Below are 23,689 nucleotides of genomic sequence, written 5' to 3'. Positions count from 1 at the left end.
GGAGGTTGCAGTGAGCCGAGATTGTGCCACTGCACTCTAGCCTGGAGACAGAGTGAGACTCTGTCTCAAAAAAAGAAAGAAAGAAAGAAAAGTCTTTGACCTTAGCAGACATGGTGGGAGCTCTAAGTGTCTCTCTTGGGTTTCATTCCCAGCAAACCACAGTGCCAAGCAGTGCCGGACACCATGTGCCTTGAGGACAGCATGTGGAGATTGCACCAGCGGCAGCTCTGAGTGCATGTGGTGCAGCAACATGAAGCAGTGTGTGGACTCCAATGCCTACGTGGCCTCCTTCCCTTTCGGCCAGTGTATGGAATGGTATACAATGAGCACCTGCCCCCGTAAGTGAAAAAGGGAGCCCTAGGCACTTATGCATGCCCTCTGTATAGGCAACAACTCAGCCATGAGGCTGTGCTGTCAGCCTCTGAACATTTTAGAAACAAGACTGGACATGACCTCTGCTCAAACCTGACCAGAGACTGCCATCAAGACATTGCTGACTATTGAGAACCTTCATACAGAATCAGGCACATTGACAGTAAATAAATGTAGGATAGATCACAGAGTACAGAAATAACTTGTCCAACTTCAGTGTCATATTGCTCAATCCATGTAATATCTCCATATCTGAATTTCCTAATTTGTAAAGTAAATGCTTTCCAATAGATAACCTCTAAGGTCCCTTTTGCCTTCAACATCCTGGGATTGAGAGAGGAGGGAAGGGTCATCTCTGTTATGTGTTGGGCAAAATACTGGGCTCTTTACATTCATTATCTCTTTTAAATAATCAAGACAGAATAGTATTTTTGAACTCAAGCCAGTTGAATAGTCTGTTAAAGAAAAATGTAATTTAAATACAGTGAATTCAGATCTACCTGTGATAGTCAGTTGCAACTTTTTTTTTTTTTAATAGCTGAAAATTGTTCAGGCTACTGTACCTGTAGTCATTGCTTGGAGCAACCAGGCTGTGGCTGGTGTACTGATCCCAGCAATACTGGCAAAGGGAAATGCATAGAGGGTTCCTTTAAAGGACCAGTGAAGATGCCTTCGCAAGCCCCTACAGGAAATTTCTATCCACAGCCCCTGCTCAATTCCAGCATGTGTCTAGAGGACAGCAGATACAACTGGTCTTTCATTCACTGTCCAGGTAAGATGCCTTGCATATCCAAATTCAAGTGTTTCACTACCGATTTATGAAGAATAAAACCTTGAAAGCTACGTTGTGTATATGTAACTCCCTGCCCTCAGCCCCTTCCCTTCCTCCTAATGGTTGGTACAAGAATGAATAGACCAGAAGCTGGTCCAAGGCTTGACCTGGACCTGCTGGGAGTGGTGGTGGGTTCCTAAGAAACCAATTCTAAGAAACTGGCCTTTGATTCAGACTTGCAGTGACCACTCAGCAATGTGTCTGTGGGCTTCTAGCACAATTGGGAGAGGCTGGGCTGGTGCAAAGACTCCTCAGAGATTAGCGGTCAAGAACTTCTCTAAGAGCCTGTCAGACAGTGCCATTGACAACAGGGCTCTTTGTGAGGACTTTGTAACGGAAAGTCCACTGTAAACAAAGCTAAAAGGGCAGAGACAGACTGGGAGAAAATACCTGCACTGTATGTAACAACTGATGATCATTCAGAATATATAAACTCCCACCCTCCAGGGAAAAAATAAGAAGCTAAATGTGAACCCAACGGAAAAAGTGGTTATTGGAAGCCATTCTCAGAAAAGGAAATAGAACAGGAAAATATAAACAAACACCAGAAACCAATTTTTTGTCTACTAAACTGGATCAAATTTTCCATGTTCCCTTTTTTCCATACTAAGATATGGGGGACCTGCAATTCTATTTTTAATCTACTAGGAGTTAACTTTTTAACGAAATATTTAAATCTCTGCTTTTTCATTAATATCAAGAATATATCTGGTAAAATGACAGCCCAGAGAATGGGAGAAAATATTTGCAAAGTATATCTAATAAGAACCTAATGTCCAGAACATGTAACTCTTAAAACTCAACAATAGAAAGACAGCCCAATTAAGAAATGGATAAAGGATTTAAATAGACATATGTCCGGAGAAGAAATACAAATGGCCAATAAGCACACGAAAAGATACTCAATATCATTCATCATTACCAAGAAATGCAAGTCAAAGCCACAATGAGATACCACTTTACACCCACTGAGATGGCTGTAATCAATAAAACAGGTAATAACAAGTATTGGCAAGGATATGTAGAAATTGGAACTCTCATGCAGGTTGGCAGGTCCTCAAAAAGTTAAATATAGAGTTATCATATGGCCCAGCAGTTTTACTCCTAGGTACATACCCAAGAAAATTGAAAACGTATGTTACCCAAAAACTTGTATATAAATGCTTATGCTTATAGCATCATTCTCATAGCATCATGCTCATAGCAACATTATTCATAATAAGCAAAAGTGAAAACAAGCCAAATACCTGTTAGCTGGCGAATGGATGAACAAAGTGTTGTATATTCATACAGTGTAATGTTATTTGGCAATAAAAAGGAATGAAGTACTGACATATTGTCTGACATGGATTACCCTAAAAACACATGCTATGTAAAAGAAGCCAGGTGCAAAAGATTATGCATTGCATGATGCCATTTATATGAAATGTCCAAAGACAGAAAGTAGATGTTTAGTGGTTTCCTAGGGCTGGGCATGGAAATGAAGAATAATAGGTATGAGGTTTTCTAGAGTAGCAGCAGCATTATTTTCTGACATGGATTACCCTAAAAAAAAAATGCTATGTAAAATAAGCCAGGTACAAAAGATTATGCATTGCATGATGCCATTTATATGAAATGTGCAAAGGCAGAAAATGGATGTTTAGTGGTTTCCTAGGGCTGGGGATGGAAGCGAGGAATAATAGGCATGAGGTTTTCTAGAGTAGCTGCAGTATTATTTTCTAACATGAATTGCCCTAAAAAAACATGCCATGTAAAAGAAGCCAGGTACAAAAGATTATGCATTGCATGATGCCATTTATATGAAATGTCCAAAGGCAGAAAGTAGATGTTTAGCGGTTTCCTAGGGCTGGGGATGGAAATGAGGAATAATAGGCATGAGGTTTTCTAGAGTAGCTGCAGTATTATTTTCTGACATGAATTGCCCTAAAAAAAATGCTATGTAAAAGAAGCCAGGTACAAAAGATTATGCATTGCATGATGCCATTTATATGAAATGTCCAAAGGCAGAAAGTAGATGTTTAGTGGTTTCCTAGGGCTGGGGATGGAAACGAGGAATAATAGGCATGAGGTTTTCTAGAGTAGCTGCACCATTTTATGCTCTCACCAACATCATATGAAGGTTCATATTTTTCCACATCCTTGCCAACACTTGTTACTGACCATCTTTTTAATTAAAACTGTTCTAGTGGATGAGAAATGGCATCTCACTGTTGTTTTGATTTGTATTTTCCTGATAACTAATGAAATTGAACATCAACTTCATTAGTTAGCCTTTTGTATATCTTCTTTGGAGGAATATTTACTCAGATTCTTTGCCCATTTTTCAGTTATGTTGTCTTTTTTATTATTGAGTTGTAAGAGTTCTTTATGAATTCTGAAGTCCCTTATTGGATATATTATTTGCAAATACTTTCTCCCATTATATGGGTTTCTTTTCACTTTCTTAATATGCCTTTTGAAATCAAAAGTTTTCAGTTTTGATTAAGTTCCATGTATCAATGTTTTATTTTATCCCATGTGCTTTTTGGTATTGTATCTAGAAAATCAGTGCCCAAGTAACCCAGGATCACATAGATTAGCTCCTAAGTTTTCTTTGAAAAGTTTCATAGATTTGTGTGTTACATTAGGTCCTTGATCCATTTTGAGTTAATTTTTGTGTATGGTGTGAGGTAGGGGTCCAAACTCTCTTTTTGCCTGTGGATGTGGTCCCTGCACCATTTGTTGAAAAGACTTTTTTTTTTTTTTAACCATTGAATTTTTTTGGCGCATTTGTTGCAAATCAGTTGACTGTGAATCTGGGAACTTATTTCTAAGCTCTCATTTCTGTGCTGTTGACCTACGTTTCTCCTTTTGCCAGTATTACACTGTTTTGATTACTGTGGCTTTGTATAAGTTTTAAAATGGGGAAGTCTAAGTCCTCCACCTTTGGTCTTATTTTACAAGACTGTTATAGCTATTCTGGGTTTCTTGCATGTTCATATTAATTTTAGGATGAGCTTGCCATTTTCTGCAACAACAAAAAGCCAACTGGTTTGATAAGGTTTTTCATTGAATCTACTGACCAATTTGGGGTGTATTGCCAGTTTGTTTGTTTGTTTGTTTGTTGAGAGAGGGTCTCACTCTGTCACCCAGGCTGGAGCGCAGTGGTGCTATCTTGGCTCACTGCAACCTCCGCTTTCCCAGGCTCAAGTGATTCTCCAGCCTCGGCCTCTCGAGTAGCTGGTACTACAGGCATGAGCTACCAACACCCAGCTAATTTTTGTATTTTTTTAGAGACAGGGTTTCGCCGTGTTGCCCAGGCTGGTCTTGAACTCCTGAGTTCAAAGCAGTCCTCCCGCCTCTGCCTCCCTAAGTTCTGGGATTACAGGTGTGAGCCACCACGCCTGGCCCTTGCCATCTTAACAAGGTTAAATCTTCTAGCCTATGAACCTGGAATGTCTATTTATTTACCTCTTTCCTTTCTTTTGGCATTGTTTTATAGTTTTCAGTGTACATCATTGTCTTGTTCCTTTTTTTTAGGGGAAAATAATTCAGTCTTTATTAAATATGATATTGGTTTAGATTTTTTTTGTACATGCCCTTTATTGGGTTCAGAAAGTTTCCTTCTGTTCTAGTTTTTGAGGGTTTTGTAATGAATGAGTGCTAGATTTTGTCAAACACTTTTTCTGTGTCTACTTAGATGATCATGAAGTTTTGTTCTTTATTCTATTAATACTATGTATTGCATTAATTAAGAATGTTAAACCAGTTTTGCATTCCTGGGATAAAGCCCATTTAGTCATGATGTATACTTTTTTATCATGATGTATATTTTTAATCTGCTGTTGGATTCTATTTGCTACTTGGGGATTTTGTGTGTACATTCATGAGGGGGATATAAGTTTGTGGTTTTCTTCTTTTGTGATTACTATCTGGCTTTCATAGCAGGGTAGTACTGGCCTCCTAGAGTAAGTTGGAATGTATTCCTCCTCCTCTGTTTACTGGAAGAGTTTGTCAAGGATTAGCATTAATTCTTCTTTAGATGTTGATAGAATTCACCAGTGAAACCAAATGGGCCTGGCCTTTTTCTTTGCGGGAAAATTTTTAATTATTAATTCAATCTGTTTGTTATAGATCTATTCAGATTTTCTGAGTGAGTCAGTTTTGGTAATCTGTGTTTTTCTGGGAATTTGTCTATTTCTTCTCAGTAATCAAATTTGTTAACGTACAGTTCATAGTATTTTCTTTCTTTTTTTTTTTTTTTTTTTGAGACAGAGTCTCGCTCTTTCGCCCAGTCTGGAGTGCAGTGGCGTGATCTCTGCTCATTGCAACCTCCGCCTCCAGGGTTCAAGCGATTCTCCTGCCTCAGCCCCCCAAGTAGCTGGGACTACAGGCGCACGCCACCACTCCTAGCTAATTTTTTGTATTTTTTTTTTTTTTTTTTTTTTTTAGTAGAGACAGGGTTTTACCATGTAGACCAGGATGGTCTCGATCTCCTGACCGCGTGATCTGCCCGCCTTGGCCTCCCCAAGTGTTGGGATTACAGGCGTGAGCCACCACACCCGGCCAGTTCATAGTATTTTCTTGCAGGTTGCTCTTTAGCAATACGTAGTCTCCTGTTTAACCTGTTAAGGACTTTTTTCTGTCTAATTTGGTTTTATTTATTCTTTTACATTTTGCAAGGGCTCTAAATATTGTGAGGGTTTTTTTTTTAAGAGCTTGCTGTCTAATATTGTGGATGCAATAATTTAAGCCTTGTTGAATGTACTAAAATTCATATTTTTCATTCTCTCATATTTCTTGCATTAACCCTTCCTTCAGGATTTGTTGCTGTGCGTGTTTATCCTGGTGGTATTCGGAGATTGAGAGTTTTCTTATACTGGTTAATCCTCAAGGTTAATTTGTATTAATAACTAAATGTGTAGATCTGTCAATATTGGTCAGTGGTTGGGTGTGCTGAGCTGTTGTGAAAGTGTGGTATGATGTCCTGGAAAAGCTAGCAAGCCAGCCTCAGGACACTCCAGCTCTGGTCCGCTTGGACTGTTGTTAACTGGTGTGCGCTTCTCCCTCATTGGAAGAAGGAAGGAGCAATGGACCTGGGTGGCTGGGTGCAATTAGCATGTTCATGGGTGTGCCAAGTGCCTCCCAGCCTTGGGTGGTAGGGCCACCTAAAAATAGCTGGCACATTGCCTTGAGTTTTCTTGCTTGCTTGCTTGCTTGCTTTTATTTTTGAGATAGAGTTTCGCTCTTGTTGCCCAGGCTGGAGTACAATGGTGCTTTCTTGGCTCACTGCAACCTCCACCTACCAGGTTCAAGCGGTTCTCCTGCCTCAGCCTCCCAAGTAGCTGGAATTACGGCACCTGCCACCACCTGTGGCTGATTTTTTGTATTTTTAGTAGAGACGGGGTTTCACCGTGTTGGCCAGGCTGATCTCGAACTCCTGACCTCAGGTGATCCACCCACCTTGGCCTCCCAAAGTGATGGGATTACAGGCATGAGCCACCACACCCAGTTGAGTTTTCTTTCAAACACTCAAATACTAACAGGTGCATAAACAGAACAAGTACAAGGCTATGGAAGGTTGCCAAGATAGTGAAAAACTACATCACACTGATCAACCAAGGCAGATCTGAAGAATCAGATTTTGCTTACAGTGCAGGTTGTACACTATGTAAATGTCTCCCCCATCCTATTCCCCCCTAGAGTTCTGCAGTGCACAGCCTGTGCAGCTGTCATGAGCAGTCCTCAGAGGTCCAAGCTTCATATACCTTTCTAGTTATAAAGCCCTATATCCATTAGGAGTCTTAGTAATCCCACTTGTGGAAATATTTATCCATAAAGATGGTTATTTTTCTAATAATGAAAAATGTAAAGCAAACTAAATATTAGAATATAAGGGAATGGTTAAATAACTGTTAAGATTCATCAAAATCATTCTGCCATTTGAAGTTTTGTTTATAATTGATGAAATAAGGTGGTAAAATAATTGTGATCTAAGTTAAGAAAGGTGAATATTAATATGAACATAATTATGCAAATTATGTTCTTCTGGTATAGAAAAATACCAGAAGAAAATATATCAAATGTGAACAGTGGTCTCTGAGTGGTTGGATTGTATATGATCTTTCCCCATCCTTCTATTTTTTAAATATGCTGTCATGAGCATACGTTATTTTTTAGTGAATAACAACAAAAAATATTTTTTAATATCACTATGGGCTTTCACCTGGCTGTGATACATTTTCAATTTTCCTGGACTATCTCTTCTTTGATATTTTTTATCTTATTTCTCAAATTAGTTTTTAGTGGGCCAGTTTTGGTGATTTATCAAAGATAAATTAACTACAGAGATAGTTGCAGATAAATATTATTGAACTTACTACATGCAGTTCTTCCATGGTACAGACCCCTTGAAACTCTTTTTCTTCCAGCTTGCCAATGCAACGGCCACAGTAAATGCATCAATCAGAGCATCTGTGAGAAGTGTGAGAACCTGACCACAGGCAAGCACTGCGAGACCTGCATATCTGGCTTCTACGGTGATCCCACCAATGGAGGGAAATGTCAGCGTAAGTCAAATTGGTCAGGTTTACTCATGGCAAATCGGTGTGGAACACAGCACTTCTATTTGACTTGAATATCTAGGAGGAAAAAAGCCACTTTGTTTTGGATACCACATTTCTTATTAAATCATACTGGTCAGAAGCTCAGCTGAGCTGGAAGAAAGAACCAAGGTTTCAGTGTAGCTGGTTAAAGCAACAAGCCAAAAATGTTAGAGTCAAGCCTTTGACCACATTCTGCAGTGGTATAAGCAAGGGCCCAAAACCAGAGAAAGTGCCAACTTCCCCTGTTTCCTTTCCTCCCATTGAACAGGGCACAGGTCAATAGTCAGAGGGATCAGCTCAGACATTCGAGTCTTGGGGCTTGTCTCACTGAGGCCCCAACAAAGGTTCCAGCAGTATATGGACACTAAGGTTATGGGAAGGGCAAGGTGTAAGGGCTAGGAGTGGGAAAGTCCTGGGTTGGAGTCAGAGTTAGGAAAGTGTCTTCTGAATTCCCCCTCCTCCCCCCATCAGGAGGCCTTGGTGCCTGAAGAAGACCTCAGCCCAAGGCCTCAGATAGGGAGCCTGGGAATGAAGGCTCCAAGGCTAGGAATGTAAACATGTGAAGGAGCATGACCCATGAGGTAGACCTGAGTCTTTAACTGCACCTGTCTCAGAGCCCCACACTCAGGCCCACCTCACAGGTCACGCTCTGCCTGTGGGGAGGGCCCCCTCCCCCGCCGGGCAGCCAGGTAAAGCCTGTGTCATTGCCTGTGGTCAGGCCTGAAAAATCACACACAGGCTTTTTAACCAGGAGCCAGACTCCTCAATACTTATAGTGTATTTTAAAGATTTAAACAGTCCCGTGTTGGCTGGGTGTAGTGGCTCACGCCTGTAATCCCAGCACTTTGGGAGGCCAAGGCAGGTGGATCACTTGAGGTTAGGAGTTTGAGACCAGCCTGGCTAACATGGTGAAACCCCATCTCTACTAAAAATAGAAAAATTAGCTGGGCATGGTGGCGGGGGCCTGTAATTCCAGCTACTCAGGAGGCTGAGGCGTGAGAATTGCTTGAACCTGGGAGGCGGAGGTTGCAGTGAGCCAAGATCACGCCACTGCACTCCAGCCTGGGCAACAGAGTGAGACTCAGTCTCAAAAAAAAAAAAAAAAAAAAAAAAAAAAAGTCTTGTGTTTCCCCATTTATGTCAAGTAGAGAGACATTTTATTATGAGAACAAAAATTATGACAAGTGATATTAATGAACTGCTTTTTTTATTCTAGTTTCCAGCCAAAAAACATAATGAGTACTATAGTTGAAAGACTTTTCAAAGTTCTGAGCAGGAAAAGTAAACAACATAGGGAAATCTCTACCTACTCCCCAGATCCCAACTCCAGACTCCTTGGCATGGCCCTTCAGAATCTGATCTGATCCAAGACCAGCCAGGAGAGAGGCAGGGTTCTAGCTGTGTGTCCCTTACTCTCCCTGGGGTTCAGTTTCCTCCTAATAATAGGATGGTTGTTAAGATGAAAGCAGAGCAGTACATGACACATGTTCCGCAGGATGCTAGTCAATACTCAGTAGATGTGGGCAATTCTTATTACCCTTCTAATGCCATTCGCCACTACTCCTAAGTAAAAGTTCTTGCTCAGATTAAAAGGTATTTGGTAAAAATGTTTTCCCCACTCTTTGTGAATAGACTTAATCCGTTAGACAGTAACCAGAGTACCTAACAGAGTGGTGGAGTGTACAAGGCATTGTGCTGTTAGCCACTCAAGATACAGGTGCTTTTATTATCCCCAAGATCAAGTAAACTGCCCAGGGTCTCACAGTGAGATGTGGCCAAGCTGAGAACCACGTCCAGTCTGTGCTGACCTTAACTACTGGGCTGGTTGTGCTTCCAGATGCCATCATACCCACATCAGCAGGTGCTATCTAGAAGCATCACATTTTCCTCTGTGAGATCTACGGGGCCTGAGTACAATTTGCCTTATTTTTCAGAGTCCTAATCCACGGTAGAAAGCGTGATGTTTAGAATACTGCAAATGGCACCAAGTCTTTGATGTTTTCTTCTTAAAATTGTGTAGTCCTTAGGTAAGGATAGTAGCCATGATTTCTTGAATGCTTACTGTGTTTGAGACATCATATACATATCATCACAAACACCCCTATGAGATAGGTACTGTTGTTATCCCCATCATATGGACAAGGAAGCTGAAACTCAGAAAGGTTAAGTAGCATTCCCAGAGTAACAGAAGAGCCAATTAGAGGACGCTGGATTCAAACCCAGGCAGATGGACCTAAGGCCTTTGCTTTTCACTATACATTACACACCTTCCCCCAGTCTCAACAGAGCCAAGCGTCAGACACCTGATTCTGACTTCAGCATCCATTCTGTTAATATCTGCACTATTCTGTTTTATAGTTTTCTTTGGGTGATTCCAAAGGATTTATTTTTAAAGCATACCTCTCTCCAGCTGAATGCCTTTCATTTATTCACCAGCAAAACAGGGTGTAAAGTGAAAAGTTGTTGACCAAAAAGGCTTTCACTTTTTTCAACTGGAGTATATTTATCACAGCTTGTATTACGTTGGATGATTAAAGGAGAGATGTTGAGATGGCCAGATGAGGGAGATGGGAAGAGCTATTTTCTGTAAAGGCAAAGGAAAAGGTGAAGCAAGGGTGGCGTGTCCTGAGGGCCCCTAAAGCACTGACCTTGGCATTGGATCCTGGTTCTGAGCCCTGCGGTGATTCCAAATGTGGCCGTCGTGGAGAAGGCACCTCAGCCAAGACCAGCTCTCCTTCAGAGGACAGTCACCTCCAGAGCACCTCCCTAGGGGCAGTGGCTATGTCTGTGTCCCCACACCCAGCACCTGGCATTCTAGAGATGCTTCACAAATATTTATTGAATGAATGAAAGAATCATAGCAGTGAAAAAGAGTGTCTGTTGAAAAGATCAAAATAGTCATTGCTTCAGAAGGCAGTGGGTACCAGCATTCACTTTCCTCCGTCCTTTGTTTGGTTCCTTTAATGTTACCTATACATTATTATCATTAGCTGAAAAATCATGAATCTTACCCATTGAATGCTCTTACTTTAGTCTGTCTTTCCTACTGAACTGCATTCAGATAAAATTGCTTGTTTTGGAAAAAGTCTCCAATAGTCAGAATTTTTTAAGCCAGTTGTGACCTCCGTTCCTTTTTCTTCTCTGCAGCATGCAAGTGCAATGGGCACGCATCTCTGTGCAACACCAACACGGGCAAGTGCTTCTGCACCACCAAGGGCGTCAAGGGGGACGAGTGCCAGCTGTGAGTACCATACTCCCTGGACCACCAGGGAGGACCAAGAGGCTGTGCAGCTGCCTGAACTCCACCCTGAGAGCCACCCACTTCCCTATGTCTTGTTGCTGTGGGCTCTGAGGGATCCCTGGGTTGATTAGTTTGAAATTTTGCCCATTCTATTTCAGACAGGTCAGTCCCCAAAATGAGGAGGTCGTCAAGTTAGCAGCAATTCCTTAATGGCTCTTGAATTCACATTTTTGTTTAAGTGATACTGACATTTCCTGGGTTGTCCATTTGGATTAGTCATTTTAACTTCAGCAACTACTTGATTTTTGTCATGTCAAGAGATTATACTCTTTCCTAAAGAGTAGAGATGGAAGAGCTGGTGTTTTGGTGATGGCATTTATTTGGCGTTTGGTTGTCTGATTGTGGAAATGATCCTCTTACCTTTAACATTTCCCATTACTCTAGCATTTTCCTTGTTGAAGCATTTCAGGCATCTTCCTGGAGAGGGTTTGAAGTCCCCATCCATGAGGATGCAGGTGCAGCAGCATCAGGCACATTTAAGGTTTCAGACCTGGCCCTGCCTCCACTGAGCGAGGTGCTCTTGAGGCAAATCACTGTTCCCTGCATCTGTCCGTAGTGGGACTAGCAATAGTTGTTTTTGGTGTCCTGGTAAGTTGAAACAGGAAGGATAGTTCCTCAATCAGTGTATACCGGGCTGTCTCACTGGGAAACCTCATAAAATGCATGTATCCGCATTTACTCATTCTCAAGAAAAGACTTAGAAGTGTTTAGTGTCAAAACACTGAGCCGGTTAATCATTGTAAACATCATTATTTCTTAAATAACAGTAGTAATAATAACACCAGTGATTGAGACATCATTGCTAGTGCTACTCAGCAGGGTTTGGTCTGTCTACTTTTTTAGTTTATATCTGCAAATATGTTTACTAGTTTCATGTTGCCCTAAAGCCAATATGTGAAGAAAAGTCTAATCCAAGGTTAAATTTAACTTTTAGGTCCACATTCCCTTAAACAGAAAAATGTCATCGAGCAAAGTTAATCACTCTTACCCTCAGTTAGCTGATGCAACAAAGACATGAGGTGGCATCAAGTAAGACTTTCAAGTCCTTCGAGATCACAGATGTAGGCAGGTGCTGCTCATCACCCTGGCTGAAGGGACACAGCATGCCTGCCTGGGAAAGGCCGTCACCCGCTTCCCGCCCTTTCCTCTTCGTGCATAGCTGTTGTGTTTACCTAAATGCTTCATGAAGTGGGAGGCTGGGTTTTGCTGATGTTTATAGATGATATCTATGGGGAAATTGTTTTCTGAGTAGAACATATTTTTTTTCTACAGACTGGTGAACACTTGTTCCAGGGTTTAAAAAAACAGTGATTCTTGGTATTTAGTCTTCTCTCACTTGTGTTTAAAGAAGAGAATTAGTTTATCCAGGGAACATAGGAAAGAAGTGAGAAATTAGTATTTGAAAAATATTTTGACTGTACTTTTAGAAGAATATGTAGTCCACACAAAATTGAAAATGTTTTTCATTATAGTAAATAGGTTTATTACATTTGGATTTCTCTCATTGCTTTGGCAAATGCTTGTCAATTGTCCTCATATAGTTGGTGTGTGAACTGCTCTGAGCAGTCAGTATTGAAACGTTCATGCATGCTCTTCCTAGACTACCTGAGCTGAGTTATGGTGAAGGATGCAATTATAATGGCTCCAGACTATCTGTACTTTATATAAAAGGATCTGCTTGGTTTTAAGATGAATTCAGTTTCTGTTTTAAATAGCAGTATAAAATAGTCTTTTTTCCCCCCCAGATGTGAGGTAGAAAATCGATACCAAGGAAACCCTCTCAAAGGAACATGTTATTGTAAGTGGTTTTGCAATTCTTATTTCTAGAAGCAAAGTAGTTCAGTAAAACTTCATTTTTTAAAATGGTTTGAGAATGATAAGTGCTATAAGACTATAGCAGCCACCAATGAAGTGTTCCCTGACTTGATATGTTTACATTCTGTTAAGTTTACTACATATAGGAGCACTATTTTAAGCTGTTTTAATTGTGTTTGGGGTTAACGTTAATGTGTCCATAGCAGATAGCAGGAGAGAGTAGAGAGGCATGCATCTCTGTCTTTCCACGTTTATGTTTTCTTAAAACTTTACTTTATTTGCCATTACCTAGTTGGGGTCATCATATTTCGTGTTTTAGGATATAGATCAAAAACAGAATTCTTACAATGTGGTTGAACTTTTTGTCATTCTGTCTGGAACTGATTTGTGTTAACCACCTTGGGGTGAAAGGTGAGTCTGGCAAGGTGACCAGGTTTTTATGGGTAAATGTGTTTTCTCTTTATGGGAGAATCCACATGGTAGACCAGAGTATGGGACCAGAAAAAAGGAGTTAATGTTATGGCATATCCATTGTACTTACATACCTGCTGTACTGGGTTGAATAACATCCCTTCAAAATTCATGTCCACTTGGAACCTGTGAATGTGACTTTATATTTATTTATAAAACTTCTAAAAGAAAACAAGAGAAAAACATCTTGACCTTGGGTGGGGAAAAGTTGTTAGATATGATCCTAAAAGCATAATTCATAAACAAAAAATAGACTAATGAAACTATATAAAAATTAAAAACTTGTAGGAAAAAACCATCCAAAACATAAAAAGCCACAGACTAGAGAAAATATTGACACATCATCATCTATTTGATAAAGAGTTTGTATCCAGAATACATGAGGAACTCTTAAAACTGAGTAAGACGACAATTCCAGTTAAAAACAGGCAAAGATTTGAAAAGACATTTCATGAAAGAAGATATTACAGTGGCAAATAAGCACATTAAAAACAACTTAACATCATTAGTTATTTGGAATAGAGATATTAAAACCACAGTCAGATACAGCCCTAAAGTGATTAGAATCCAACGCTAATGCCATGGCTTTGTAGAAGACAGTGGTAATCTCATGTCTGCTTCTGCATTCAGTCTGTTGCAGTACATCTTTTTGGTTAAATACATGAAAAAACCTGGCCTTACCAGACATGCAGTTGGAAAAGGGTATAGTAATACCCTTTTAATAGCCTTTTCAGATAATTATGGATGTTACTTGATATTATGCTGAAACTGGATAACTGGTCATTTCTTTAAAGCGGTTTGATGGGTTAACCCAAATAAAATGATACTACCCACAGACTTGATTTTCTTTGAGGAACCTGGGTACAGCTGAGTTAAAGTGCTTTCCTCGTTACTTAATTTATAAGAAAAGCAGCCTGTATCTCTAAAGACCTGTTCTATTTTGTGTGTGTGTGTTTAGTTTTTAAATACGCATTTCTTTCTTTCCATAGATACTCTTCTTATTGACTATCAGTTCACCTTTAGTCTATCCCAGGAAGATGACCGCTATTACACAGCTATCAATTTTGTGGCTACTCCTGATGAAGTAAGTTTTTTAAAGTCTTCGTATTTTGTTTTGAATTTGTATGGATCTTTTTCTTGGTCATTATGGATAGAAGTACTGCCTTAACAGTGCTCTCCAGACTGGAGTACACGAGATGATCTCTAGAGGTATAGGAAAGAAATGTTAGAATCTACGTTATCTCCTTTCCACATAAAAAGGCAAAAGTGCTCTTAATAAGATTTACCAGGATCTTAGACACAGACCGACATTGATTCCACACATACTTTCTCTGCCTGTCAACCCATCACGGCCTCATACAGAAAGGGGACTCCACCATCAGAGGGCAGATAGCAGAGCCTGGATTTACTCTCTCAAGAGTGACCAGAGGCTTAAAGACACTGCTGATTGAAATGCCAGTGATGCAGCCCCAATCAGACAGCAAGGGAGGGGACACTTCTGCTCCTAGAGTGAGTTCTTAGCCTCATTAGGAAGCAAAACAGCAAAGGCTTAGTTGGGTCCATTAAGAAGTTAGCCAGGAATAATTTAAATTGTTAAAATATGTATGTAAAATGTGGATTTTTTTATCTGCTGTCATTAACGATGAAGCCCAACCTGCCTGAAGGTATTACCTAGTGGTAGAAGGAAGGCCACACTGCATGACATTTAAAACTGAAGCATCCAGAACACGAAGATGCACCTGTACAGTTTCTTCAATGAAATATAAAGCCAAGCAGTACCCACTTCAATATTTAAAGAAATTTTGCTAAACTTAATGGTAAATTATTTAGGAACTTCCTTGGAGATTTCTTACTTCTCAGGAATGTACACAAAGCCATTTACCATTACAAAATTCCATTGACAATAAATGTGACAAATAATACATGGAAAACAATATGGCAGTAAGCCAAAGTATATTGCTTTGTTAACAAATGTTATCTATAAACATTGCTAAATTTAATTTTAAAAGTATAACAAAGTCTATAGTGTGGTATGTTTACTATACAAGTAAATGAAAATAGGATTTGTTTTTAATATTCTATTTCAATGATAAAATTAAGAAAAAATGTACTAGAAAGGATACATTCTCAAAAGTAAATTGCTTTTTAAGTAAAAATAATAAATTACTTTAAATGAATTATTTTATGGAAAAACTGTAGGTATTAATATATCATTTGAGTGGCTGTATTGACTGGAATTTTTTTCTTAAAGATTTTAGAATAAGATTATAACAAAAGTACCACATATGAAATGTATTCACTGCCTCATAAGCAAGCGTTTGAAGTGCTCAAAATCTTTCAGGATGTACTTGATGCCATTAATTTCATTAAAAAAATAAATATAGTAGAATCTTTGTAATACTTCTTAACCAGGTGGGAAGCAACCATGAAAGTATTTGGACCTTTCTGGATTTCCCAGTTTATCTTATGGTAGAATACTTACTAGAGTTATCCAAATGCGTATGTTCTGTCTTCTATAAAAGCACAAAGATTTTAAGTTTATTGATTCTTTCTGTGGAAAGACATATAGTTGACCCTTGAGCAATACAGGTTAAAACTGTGAGGATCCACTTATACACAGACTTTTCTCAACCAAGCGTGGAATGAAAATATAGTATTTGCAAAATGTGAAACCTGAGTATACGGAGGGTGGACTTTTCATATGCAAGGGTTCCATGGGCGGACTGCAGACTGGAGTATGTGTGGATTTGGGCATGCTCAGGGGGTCCTGGAACCGATGACCCACATATACCAAGGGATGACTGTAATTGTTAGTTGTGTGCTGCCAGCAAATACTAAATACAAATAAGTAAACATGTGAGCTGTCCTTTCAAGGGTGAAGGTGAGGTCTTATCAGTAAATGAGAAGGTAACTGCTTTGTGAGAGAAACTTCTGGTTTACTGATCACATTTTAAAAACAGCTGTTTGGAAATGTTTCCATTGTTGTGATTTTGTGCTATTAAAATGATCAAAACAACACCCTTAAAAATCTTACTCTAACCTCTCTTAAGATCTTTTAAAATCGAATAATTTCAGTACAGTCGGATGCATCTGTAAAAGATAAAAATATAACATTGATTAGTTTGCAAAAATAATTGTTTGACCCCAGTTAAGAGATGGACTAGTCAAATTTCAGTTTGACTAATTATTAATGTTATAATTTACCTAACATCACCAACAGTACACTTCCTCCATTGGCTTAACAGATTCCTCAGCAATATTTTTATTAGTCATTAAGACCAGGGATCAAAATAAACTAAGTTAGATTAGCCCTGTGAACTGCTATATCTCTAAGTGGTAGACAAGGTTTTCAAAACTAAGAAGCCATACTCAATCATATTTCTCTTGAAATAATATTTTTAGTAAGAGAAAAATATTTTTCAAATCATGAATATAATAAAATTATTTTTTAAATTAAGTACATTTCGGCTCTATATGCCTTTTTTAAAGGCTGTTTCCAGTTTTGGAGAAGTTTTACACTGTATATAATCTATGAGTTTAGAATTATATGGGTTTCAGTTATAAATAAATATAATTTAGGGCACTTGATCAAGTGTTTTATTGGTAGGAGTGAACTTCAGACATTTGAAAACAGCTTCCTAGAGAATCCTTAGGAGGGTGATTCCCCAGCACAGGTCAGAAGATGCAAATCATTGTGCTCTGATAGGGGTCTTTTTAAAAGGCACTTTCTCATGCAGTTAGGCATTTGATAAAGCATTAAAGTATACTTTAATGGGAGGGAATAAAATTTTATTGGGATATATTGCTTGTATTAAGGAAAATTGGTTAGAAATTTTGCTAACTCCTCTGTGAGTTTCTCTAAAGACATCATAAAATATTTGTGATTAAGAACATTTAGAGGAGTAAACTTTATTGCTTTATTTTAAAATCTAGAAACTGTTTTAATTAATTTTGTAATGATTTGTACCTCTCATCAGCAAAACAGGGATTTGGACATGTTCATCAATGCCTCCAAGAATTTCAACCTCAACATCACCTGGGCTGCCAGTTTCTCAGGTAAAGACATACCTAGAGAAGACCCCCCAAATGGAGGTGTGATAGATTAAGAAATGTAATATAGGAATTGAGAAAGCGAGCTCAGGAGACAGATTGGTTTGAAATCCACCCTTGCCACTTACTAGCTATGAGACCTTGAGCAAGTATCTAAATCCCTCTCTAAACCTTAGCATTATTTTATTCATCTGTAAAGTGAGGATAATGATACTTACCTCTTAGAATTGTTGTATAGATTAAATTAGGTTATATCTACCAGAGCTTGCTGTGGTGTCAGGCTCAGTGTGTGGTTACTACCCTAGCCCACCACCACCATTTCTGTTCTTGCTGTGGCCACTGGCACTACCATCATTGCCTACATCCGTGCTTCGGAAGTGAAAAATTCAAATGACTCATTTCAGTAAATGAAAACATTTTAAATAAAATGAGATGTTAGTAGGTGCAGAGAAATGTAACTTGGGAATTACATCAAGCTCTAAAAGCACAGCTCTTGCTGTCTACCTTACTGTGATTCACTGAAGATCTACTGTATAGAAAATCTAAAGAAATAAAGGATGAAGGCCAAGTGCTGTGGCTCATGCCTTTAATCTCAACACTTTGGGAGACTGAGGCAGAAGGATTGCTTGAGCTCAGGAGTTTAAGACCAGCCTGGGCAACATAGTGAGACCCTGTCTACAAAAAAAAAAGAAAAACCCGGGTGTGGTGACTCATACCTGTAATGCCAACTACTCGGGAGGCTGAGATGAGAGGATCACTCGAGCCCAGGCGTTGGAGGTTGCACTGAGCCATGATCGCGCCATTGCACTCCAGTGTGGACAGACAGAGCAAGATCCCATCTCTTAAAAAAAAAAAAAGAAAGAAAAAAGATAATCACTACTTGATAACAAGTAGATATGGGTTTGAAATTTGTCCATTAAATTTACTTGCACCATGCTGTTAGGCAAGTTACTTAAGGTTTCTGAGCCAGTTTCCTCATGTATAAAGCAGGATAGTAAAAACGCCGTCCTGGCAGGGCGTGATAGCTCATGCCTGTAATCCCAGCACTGTGGGAAGCCAAGGTGGGCAGATCACCTGAGGTCAAGAGTTTTGAGAGCAGCCTGGCCAACATGGTGAAACCCCGTCTCTACTAAAAATACAAAAATCAGCCAGGCGTGGAGGCGTGTGCCTGTAATCCCAGCTACTCAGGAGGCTGAGGTAGGAGAATCGCTTGAACCTTGAAGGTAGAGGTTGCTGTGAGCCGAGATCACGCCACTGCACTCCAGCTTGGGTGACAGAGTGAAACTCCATCTCAAAAAAAAAAAACACCTTCCCAAGTAGAGTGATGTGAGAATTAAATGAGATAATAAATGAAGTACTCAATATAGTGCTTGAAATGTGGTAAATGGTGACTATATTTTATCATTATTACTATTACAGTACTGGGTTTTTTTTGATCAAAAACACAAACCAATTAGAGTGATGCAAAATAAGAATATTGCCTTGTGCACGCCACTTATGTTTATCATCTTAAAACATTGTGTAGAATTTGAGAAAAGTTCAGAAACTTGCAATGAGGAGAGACTTTTAAGAAAAAGTCTGAATTATCAGAGTATTTGGAGAAAGGCAACATCTCCAGGCATGTGAAAGATTTGCAATGAGCTGGGCGGTGGCTCATGCCTGTAATCCCAGCACTTTGGGAGGCTGGGGCAGGTGGATTACCTGAGGTCGGGAGTTCAAGACCAGCCTGACCAACATGGTGAAATCCCGTCCCTACTAAAAATACAAAATTAGCTGGGTGTGGTGGGGCGTGCTTGTAATCCCAGCTACTTGGGAGGCTGAGGCAGGAGAATTGCTTGAACCTGGGAGGCGGAGGTTGCAGTGACCCAAGATTGCATCATTGCACTCCAGCCTGGGCAACAAAAGCAAAACTCCATCTCAAAAAAAAAAAAAAAAAAAAAAAAAAATTTGCAATGAGTGTCTCAATGAAGACATGATAATGTGGGCTGTAGTCATAGGGTCTAACTCAGACATGGAAAAAAGTCCATTTCATCAGTCTTTATCGGCACTTGAATTCCTGGCTAAGGGAGAATGTGGAATGTAGAAGGACTCTCTGGGAATAGGATGGAGTTATACCAGATTAGGGGGACTTAAATACTGTGGTAGCTGGCGGTAGAAGGGAGGACTGAGTGACCCCTTGAGCCTCTCCTCCCTGCTACTGTGGGTTAGGCAGTGAGCGGTACATCAGCATTACTGGCATGGGAGTCTGGTGCATTGCCAAGGAGGTGTAAAGAGGAAATGCAAAGGAATTGAAGTGGTGTGGGCAAAGTGAATGCCAGTGCTTGTTAATAGGATTCTAGTGGTATCTGTATTTTCATGATCATGTGTGTCGCCTGTTTGGGGGTGGGGCAAGGGTGGAAGGGAGTTACGTGGATTCCTGGTAAAACCATTTTTTTTCTTTTCTTTTTTTTTTTGAGACGGAATTTCGCTCTTGTTGCCCAGGCTGGGGTGCAATGGCACAATCTTGGCTCACCGCAACCTCTGCCTCCCGGGTTCAAGCGATTCTCCTGCCTCAGCCTGCTGAGTAGCTGGGATTACAAGCATGCGCCACCACGCCTGGCTAATTTTGTATTTTTAGTAGAGATGGGGTTTCTCCGTGTTTGTCAGGCTGGTCTCGAACTCCCGACCTCAGGTGATCCACCCGCCTCGGTCTCCCAAAGTGCTGGGATTACAGATGTGAGCCACCGCACCCGGCTGGTAAAACCATTTTGGTTAGGGGCATAGGCTTGTATATCAGCCTGCCCAGCTTTAAATCTTACCTCCATTTCTTGCTGGCTGTGTGACTTGAGGGAAGTTACTTAATTTCTCTGAACCTCAATTTCGCAGTCTGTAAATGAAGATAATAGGGCAGCTGTGAGGATTAAATGAGATTGAGCTCTTAAATGCTATTACTGGAACACAGGAAGTGTTTGATAAATGCTATTGTCCTTATTATTAATGAGGCCAGATTCTGTTCTCCCGCTAGCCCCCCAAAAAATGTCTCTTCTCTTTCATGTTTTTCTTTTAACAGCTGGAACCCAGGCTGGAGAAGAGATGCCTGTTGTTTCAAAAACCAACATTAAGGAGTACAAAGATAGTTTCTCTAATGAGAAGTTTGATTTTCGCAACCACCCAAATATCACTTTCTTTGTTTATGTCAGTAATTTCACCTGGCCCATCAAAATTCAGGTAAGAAGAGGCTTTTGGTCTCATACCTGCAAAGGTGGTGAAATCTCTTTAGTAAGACTAAATTTGCTAATTTGGAGCTTGTGGTAAATGAGATGTGCAATGTGGCTTTGCCTTTGTAATGTGTATGGCAGAGGAGTGCTGAGCACATGCATGCTGCACAGAAGATTGGAGTGGGGATGGACTGTATCACTCATGAAAGACATTTGCAAAAGCACTGTTGAAAGCAAATTGGCATGTAACAGATTTGGTCATTATAAACGTATTCTATTCTTCAGTGAGCATTTGCCATGTGAAAGCCTGTAGGGCTACACAAAGAACTTCAATTCTAGAGTAAGGTGGATGTAAGTGAAACAAACCCACATATAATGAGTGAAAGCCAGAGTGTGGGAAGTGACATGAGATGATCCCAGAAATGCTATCAAAGTTTAAAGGAGGACAAATGGGGAGACTATGTTGAAGAATATCAGCCTTGTAGTCAGACAGAGGTGGTTTGATTCCTGGCTCCTATACAAATCATACAGCCTTTCCAAGTCTCCAGTTCTCTGTGCATGTGACCTGAAGGGTAGTCATAAGGGGCTGTGCGGCTGCTGCGGTGTCTTGTTGTCAGCCTGCTCCTTTCCTCTGTCCCCAGGGGGCCAGTGTACTCCCTCTTGTTCGAGACCCGTGGCCCCATTTTAGCTTTTTATACCCATGTCCCCTGGGGCCTTTCCTCAATACCTTCTGCTTCTTACCTTCTTCATTTAGGTGAATGTGGAGGTTAGGGATAGGTGGGCTTTCAAGGACTGGTTCACCTTTAACCATGGAAGCATGGTCACTGGACGGAGGCTGTTGCCGTTTGCCAACGTTCAGAAGCATAATCAACCTCAGAAGCAAGTCATCACAAACATGAAAAAAGTTCAACATCACTGATCATTAGAGAAATGCAGGTCAGAACCACAGTGAGATACCATCTCACACTAGTCAGAATGTCTATTATTAAAAAGTCAAAAAAGAACAGATGCTGGCAAGGCTGTGGAGAAACAGGAACGCTTTTACACTGTTGGTGGGAGTGTAAATTAGTTCAACCATTGTGGAAGACAGTGTGGCAATTCCTCAAAGACCTAGAGGCAGAAATACCATTTGACCCAGCCATCCCATTACTGGGTGTATATCCAAAAGAATATAAATCATTCTGTAACAAAGATACATGCACATGTATGTTCATTGCAGCACTATTCACAGTAGCAAAGACATGGAATCAACCTAAATGCCCATCAGTGATAGACTGGATAAAGAAAATGTGGTACATATATACCATGGAATACTATGCAGCCATAAAAAGGAATGAGATCATGTCCTTTGCAGGGACATGGATGGAACTGGAGGCCATTATCCTCAGCAAACTAATGCAGGAACAGAAAACCAGGTACCACATGTTCTCACTCATAAGTGGGAGTTGAGAACACATGGACAGATGGTGGGGAACAACACAGACTGGGGCCTGTTGGAGGGTGATGGGGAGGAAGGAGAGCATCAGGAAGAATAGCTAATGGATGCTGGGCTTAATACCGAGGTGATGAGATGATGTGTGTAGCAAACCACTATGGCACACGTTTACCTATGTAACAAACCTGTACATCCCGCACATGTACCCCTGAACTTCAAAATTAACAACAACAAAAAAAGCAAGTTATCACTCATCAATTAGGATGCCTTGGGACTGTGACTAAAGAACAGTTGATCTTTCCATTCTGGAAATATGGAGGACAAAAACTATGTTGTAGTTTTTCTCACCACCCTCTCTCCTTTTTCCTGTCTCCATGGTCTAAGATTTGTTAATCCTTTTATCGGCTTCTCCCTTTGCCCTTGCATACTCCCTGTGTCCCTCCTCAGCCAGTCTTGTAAGCATCAGCCATGCTTCCTAGTCCTGTTTTTTCTTGTCTAGTCACACATCTGCTCACAATGGTCTGGCCTCTTCCCTCACCACATCCTGAAACTGTCCTGTCATAGTGGGCCTCAGTGATGGAATTTTTCAGTCCCCTTTTTCTCTCATTGCATGGCTTTGAATCATCATCTTTCTTGTCTTCCTGGATTTTTCTTCCCTTCGTTCTCTGGCCAGTCTTTTTAGGGAATCCTCTTCCTCTTCCTTAAACACTGGGCTTGTCTAGGATTCAGACCTGGTCCTTTTCTCTCTTCTCTCTGTTTCCTGCATGTGGGACTTGTGGTGCCACATCTATTCTGGTGATTCTCAGTGCTGTCTCCAAACCAGCACTGGCAGTTGCTGCCTGGACAGCCCTACCTGGGTAGTCAAAGCTCCCTACGTTCAGTGCATATTCCTTCTTGTGATCTTAGCCCCAGACTTCCATGCTTCCTTTCTCTGTAAACAGCACCACCATCACCCTATTGCACAAGCTAGGGCCTGATGATCATTTGCATTCCTGGGATAAACCCAACTTGAGCATGACATATTATTTCCTTACTTTACACATTGTTGGATTCAGTTTGCTAATATTTTGGTTAGAATTTTGTATCTATTTCAGTAAGAATGTCTGATAATTTTCCCTTCCTGTCCTTGTTACGGTTTTGATATCATGTTAAACTAACCTTTAATAAGTATAATTTGAGGAGTTTTCACTCTTTCTCATCTCTGGAGAAGATGTAAGATTAGAGTTAACTGAACCTCAAGTACTTGGTAGCTCTCTACTGTAAAATCATTTGATCCTTAGTGTCTTATTTGTGGAGATATTTGTTAGCTGCTGATTCATCTTCCTTAATAGTTACAGGATATTTTGAATTCCCTCTTTATTTGATTCACTTTTTTAGTGAATTCACTTTTTTAGGTTTTTGTATCATGTTTTTAAATGTATTTTTAATTTTACTTTTTAAATTGATACATAATTGTACGTATTTATGAGGTACATGAGGTATTTTGATACCTGCATACAATGTATAATGATCAAATAAGAGTAATTAGGATATCCATCACCTCAAACATTTATCATTTCTTTGTGTTGAGTACATTTCACATCTTCTAGCTATTTTGAAATAATGAATAAGTTATTGCTAACTATAGTC

At 40.0% G+C, this 23,689-nt stretch overlaps 1 protein-coding gene across 3 annotated transcripts in view; it reads left to right on the top strand.

The window, feature by feature from the left end:
• The window catches only part of ATRN (attractin), a 171,224-nt gene that overhangs the window by 103,790 nt on the left and 43,745 nt on the right, over positions 1-23,689 (top strand). For all 3 annotated transcript variants that reach the window (XM_063659468.1, XM_054467960.2, XM_054467961.2), the window contains exons 17-24: positions 153-338; positions 911-1,144; positions 7,618-7,755; positions 10,939-11,032; positions 12,838-12,890; positions 14,368-14,462; positions 17,356-17,434; positions 20,478-20,635. In XM_063659468.1, the coding sequence (XP_063515538.1) occupies positions 153-338; positions 911-1,144; positions 7,618-7,755; positions 10,939-11,032; positions 12,838-12,890; positions 14,368-14,462; positions 17,356-17,434; positions 20,478-20,635 (1,037 nt within the window). The remainder of the gene's footprint in view (positions 1-152; positions 339-910; positions 1,145-7,617; positions 7,756-10,938; positions 11,033-12,837; positions 12,891-14,367; positions 14,463-17,355; positions 17,435-20,477; positions 20,636-23,689) is intronic.

Source organism: Pongo pygmaeus, chromosome 21 (genome assembly GCF_028885625.2).
Source record: "Pongo pygmaeus isolate AG05252 chromosome 21, NHGRI_mPonPyg2-v2.0_pri, whole genome shotgun sequence".
Taxonomy (NCBI): domain Eukaryota; kingdom Metazoa; phylum Chordata; class Mammalia; order Primates; family Hominidae; genus Pongo; species Pongo pygmaeus.
The sequence above is the reverse complement of the archived record's forward strand: the minus strand, read 5'-3'. Positions and strand labels throughout refer to the sequence as shown.